Here is a 5,430-nt window from a genome sequence, read left to right as displayed (position 1 = left end):
CCGAGGCCCGGCCCTTGCGGTACAATCTTCCCAGCGAGTCCCCGGGGAAGCGCTGGCTCAGACGGAGAAGGGACTGACCGGTCCGCGGCCGGGCACTGACGCAAAGCACAGCCTACGCCCCCTCGCGGCCAGGGAGGCCGGGGCGGGACGTCGCAGGAGCCCAGCCTCCCGCCAGGACGCGCCGGGGGCGGGGCGGGGCGGGGCGGGGCGGGGCGGGGCCGGTCGCAGGCCGCAGGCGCACACGGCTGGTGTGGGCGGCGGCTGCGGGGGACTGGAGAGCGGGCCGCGCGCTCGCGGGCCGGGACCGAGGCCGCCATGGCGCCGCCCCCGCAGGCTCGGGTGCTGCGGTGCTGCCGCTGCCGCCTGTTCCAGGCGCACCAGGTGAGCGGCCGCCCCCCCGCCCCGGGCTCCGGGACCGCCTTCCCCCCGCGCGCCGTCTCGTACGGTGGCCCGTGGACCGGACAGTGCGGATGACGATGATCTCGGTGTCGTTTCCCGTGACGCCGCCGCGGCTTTTTCGGGTTTTGCCCGTGAGATGCGTAGGAACCAGGGCTGATGGTTTCGCGGAGGCGGCCTCCATGCAGAGCCTCACCCCCCGGTGGCTCTCGTTTCTGTTGAAATGCAGCGGCGCGGGCAGCGTTTAAAGGAGACGGCGCAGCGGCGCGGGCAGCGTTTAAAGGAGACGGCGTGGCGCCGCCCGCCTCCCGCACCCGCCCCGCCCGGGGAGGCGCTGGCCGCCCGCTCTCCGAGCCTGAACCACCCGCACGCGGGCTTCTTACACAGACCGTGGTCCCCGCACGCCGGGTTCTTACACAGACCGTGGTCCCCGCACGCTGGCATCTCACACAGACCATGGACCCCCGCACGCCGGGTTCTTACCCGGGACCATGGACCCCCGCACGCCGGGTTCTCACACAGACCGTGGCCCCCGCACGCCGGGTTCTCACACGGGACCATGGCCCCCCCACGCCGGGTTCTCACACGGGACCATGGCCCCCCCACGCCGGGTTCTCACACGGGACCATGGCCCCCCCCACAAGCCGGGTTCTTACCCGGGACCATGGCCCCCGCACGCCGGGTTCTTACCCGGGACCATGGCCCCCGCACGCCGGGTTCTTACCCGGGACCATGGCCGTCTCTGTAGCCTCCTGTTTCCCTGACTCAGAGCGAGGGGTGGAGGCCGTCCCAGCCTACAGGGAGGGGCAAAAGTAGGTTTACAGTTCATGCAGCAAATAATTCAATACTTAATAACTAATGTAAGAATACATTGTACTCACAACGGTAAACCTATCTTTGCCCCACCTTGTATTTTTTTTGTTGATTTTATTTAGAGAGAGGAAGGGGGTTTGGGAGAGAGAGAAACATTGATGTGTTGTTCCACTTGTTTCTGCATTCATTGGGTGGCTTTTGTATATGCCCTGACTGGGGATCGAACCTGCAACCTTGGCTTGTCCAGCTGACGCTCTGACCATCTGAGCTCCCGGCCAGGGCACCACCCTGGCTTCTTAACTGGATGTATTCTCTCTCCTGCTCGAAGTCACCTAACTGCTGTCCCATGTCTGCTTCTGCAAGTCCCTCCTCTGCCTAGTTCTCTGCTAATCCACCCTTCTCTGAAAAAGGATAGCATCAAACTTTAGGAGCTCAGAAACTTTTTCATTCATTGAAAATAAATGGGAATCATTTCCATTAAAAATTTTTCACATATACTGTAGTACATGCTCTCATGGTCATGTTCAACTCCGAAAAGTGATTTGAAACCAAAGGAGAAAGAGGGTTAACAGTTGAATTGCAAGTCTGCTGTGTACCCGGCAATTTCACATACACTTAACTTCAACAGCCGCTGAACGCTGACCATTCACGTGGTCTCTATCTAACAAAGGGCAGAGCCCGGCTGTCAGTTGCAATGTCCCCTTACACCACGCTGCCTCTCTCCAGCCCCCCAGACCTAGCCACTAGCTCTCCAGCCGCCCAGAGCTAATTACTGAATCCTTCCAGACCTTTTATTTTTATTTAAAGGAATTTCTTACTTGCATATGTACCTATACAAAATCAGTATTTTTATGGTGTTTCAAGTAGATGCTGAGCGTGGAATCGCCAAATCATAGACTATACCCACTTGAATTTGTAGTCCGCCTTAGAATTTTGCGGGGTACTTCCCTCAAACCTTGGTGGTTTTTGTATTAGGATCATATTAATCATCAACTTGAATGAGCCGACCTACACATGCTGTTTCATTCTATTTCTTCAAGCAACTTTGTGCCCATTGATAACATTTTCTTTGTTACTATCATAAGTAGACTCTTTTTCTAACTAGATGTTTACTTATATAAAGGCTGGATTAATTTTTAAAGATATATTAATTTGTACCCAGCCACTATATTAAATTGTCTTACTGGTTTTGGTAGTTTTTCATTTGATTCTCTTGGGCTTTTAGGTTAAAAAACAACAACTGATTATATCATCTATAAATAATGATAGTTTTCTCCTTTCCGATTTTCATACCTTTTATTGCCTTCTCTTTTAAAATTCCACTGATTGAACATCCAGGGAAACTTGGTAAACAATAGTGGGGATCCCTGGCTTGTTCTAGACTTTTGCGGGGATGGCGGTAGTTATTGTACAGTTTCAGAGCTGGTATAAGGTATTTTTCATGTTAAGAGAAACCATCTAGTCAGGTTTATCAAGAATCAAAATTAAGCCCTGGCCGGTTTGGCTCAGTGGATAGAGCATCGGCCTGTGGACTGAAGGGTCCCAGGTTCGATTCCAATAAAGGGCATGTACCTCAGTTGCAGGCTTGATCCCCAGCCCTGGTCGGGGCTGTGTGGGAGGCAGCCAGTTGGTGTGTCTCTCACATTGATGTTTCTCTCTCTCCTCTTCCTCCCTTCCACTCTCTAAAAATCAGTGGGAAAAATATCTTCAGGTGAGGTTTAACAAAACAAAAGAATCAAAATTAAGGCCCTGGCTGGCTAGCTCAGTTGGTAAGAACGCCATGCCGATACGCCAAGATTTCGGGTAAATGCATAAATAAGTGGAACAACAAATTGATCTCTCTTTCTCTCTCTCTCTCAGATCAGTAAATAAACATTTTTTTAAAATCAAAATTAAATGTTATGGAATTGTTTTTGAGAGCCACACCTGGTAGAGATGTAAGTTGATGTTGTTTGACATGGATAGCTGGTTTTCCCGGCACCACTTACTAAATAGTCTATTCTTTCCTCGCCTCTATAATATTCTGAGTTTTCATATGTGTGTTGGTTTGTTTTTGATTTTTTCCCATTGATCTTTTAAAATTAGTTTTTTGATCCATTCCACCTGTTTTGAATAATTACCTAAGCTATATATGTTTCTGAAATTTCATTGTAGATGAAAAAGAGTCTCAAATGGACGTGCAAAGCTTGTGGAGAGAAGCAGTCATTTTTACGGGTGAGTCCCAAGAAGCAGGGCATCTACCCAGGCCAGGGACAGGCGGGTCCTCGTTCAGTACAGATAGAGCCCCGCTCCCTGGGTTCCTGTTCCTTCAGGAGCTGGAATGAATGGAGCAGCGACTTGAACGGTACCTTCAATTGTTTACTCATCGGCGAGTATTTATTGAATACCTTTGAGTGCCAGCCACAGGAAGGGCAGTGACAGCTGAGAATGTGGCCGTTCTTGCCCTCACAGATCTGCTCATGTGAAAGGAAAGAGAAATTACTAAACACGCAGGCACACCCTGCACGTGCGTGTAATTCAAAACTAGACGGGGCACAATGAAGGGAGGTGCGGGGGCCTGCACGAAGGTGACAGGTGTAGGCCCCCCCTGGCCGTGGGCAGATGGTTGGTGGTTTCAGGGTGGGAGAATGGGAGCCGGTGGGCCCAAGAAGTGGAGGCTGTCGAGATGCCAGGCTAGCGAGGGTGTGCACTGAAGTGACCGAATTTTAAGTGCTTTTGCCTAGCCCACTTTTTCTTTTTTAAAATATATTTTTGTGGATTTCAGAGAGGAAGGTAGAGGAGAGAGAGAGAAAGAGAGAGAGAGATAGAAACATCAGTGATGAGAAAGAATCATTGATCGGCTGCCTCCTGCACGCTCCCCACAGGGGATCAAGCCCACAACCCGGACATGTGCCCTGACCAGGAATCGGACAATGACCTCCTAGTTCATAGGTCGACGCTCAACCACTGAGCCACGCCAGCCGGGCTAGCCCACTTTTTTCAAGTCCATATCTACTGACCCACCCAATCCCTGTGGCACCACTAACTGTCCTGCATTCGTTCTCACTAAGCCCCACTCGCCTACACCAGCCCCGGATGCCACTGCTCCAGCCTCATCTCATCACTCCTTCAGCCATGGGGACTTTTCTTTCTGACTTGGAAACAGTCCAGACCTGCTCCCCTCCCAGGCCCTTTGTGCTCTGTCTGGGGCTTCACCTAGCTATTCTCATTATCCTGATCAGAAATTACGTCAGAGGGTGTTTATGTGAGCATTGTCCGTCGCAGACGGTAAGTTCCATGCGAGCAGAGGCTTTGTGCGTTGACTGGTGTACTCTCAGCTCCCAGCACAGTGCCTGGCCCATGGTGAGTGCTCAGTAAGTATTTGGTGAGTGACTAGGTGACCAGTTTCACATCAGTGGGCATTTCCGTTGCTATTAGTTGCTGGGGTCCAACCCCAACAGGTCCAGGGGTCCCCAAAGGTGTGGACGGAGTTGGTGAAAAATGAAGGACACGGAGGCTGCGTTTAGTTGATCAGCATAGCAAGGTTCTCCCGCAGATTCTGTAGCCATGTTCCCTCGCTAGGTTCTCCAGCCAGGTTCTCCAGGTTCTCCAGGTTCTCCAGATTCTCCAGCCAGGTTCTATCCAGGTTCTTTTGCCATGTTCTGTCTAGGTTCTCCAGCGAAGTTCTGTAGCCAGGTTCTGTCCAGGATCTTTTGCCATGTTCTCTCACTAGGTTCTGTCTCTAGGTTCTGTCCCTAGGTTCTGTCCCTAGGTTCTGTCTCTAGGTTCTGTCTCTAGGTTCTTCAGCCAGGTTCTCTCGCTAGGTTCTAGTCAGGTTCTCTTGCCATGTTCTATCCAGGTTCTCCTGCCATGTTCTGTCTAGGTTCTCCAGCCAAGATCTGTAGCCAGGTTCTGTCCAGGATCTTTTGCCATGTTCTCTCCCTAGGTTCTGTTTCTAGGTTCTGTCTCTAGGTTCTCTGTCTTGTTGTCTTGTTACATCTGTATTTATACCAGTTGATTCCAATCCTATCAATCTTATTCCAAAGGTTAGGGTGTTTCTTATCTCCATTCCAGGGAGCAAAGACCATGTAGCTTAAGCGTGATTGTTCGTAGTTAAAGTGATTAACTACCGGCCTGGCACTTAGTTAAGGGGTTTTATTCCCTCCCTAACTTCAGGGAAAAATTCCTACCTGGGGAAACAACCTTTCTCAGAGAGGTGACCTTGGTTAAAACACATAGCGC

At 51.4% G+C, this 5,430-nt stretch overlaps 1 protein-coding gene across 7 annotated transcripts in view; it reads left to right on the top strand.

The window, feature by feature from the left end:
• Positions 1-248: 248 nt before the first annotated feature.
• Positions 249-5,430, top strand: part of MRNIP (MRN complex interacting protein) — a 17,651-nt gene continuing 12,469 nt past the window's right edge. For all 7 annotated transcript variants that reach the window (XM_023743887.1, XM_023743882.1, XM_014467862.1 and 4 more), the window contains exons 1-2: positions 249-381; positions 3,364-3,423. In XM_023743887.1, the coding sequence (XP_023599655.1) occupies positions 316-381; positions 3,364-3,423 (126 nt within the window). In that variant the 5' untranslated portion in view covers positions 249-315. The remainder of the gene's footprint in view (positions 382-3,363; positions 3,424-5,430) is intronic.

Source organism: Myotis lucifugus, unplaced genomic scaffold (assembly GCF_000147115.1).
Source record: "Myotis lucifugus unplaced genomic scaffold, Myoluc2.0 scaffold_417, whole genome shotgun sequence".
NCBI classification, from domain to species: domain Eukaryota; kingdom Metazoa; phylum Chordata; class Mammalia; order Chiroptera; family Vespertilionidae; genus Myotis; species Myotis lucifugus.
The sequence above is the reverse complement of the archived record's forward strand: the minus strand, read 5'-3'. Positions and strand labels throughout refer to the sequence as shown.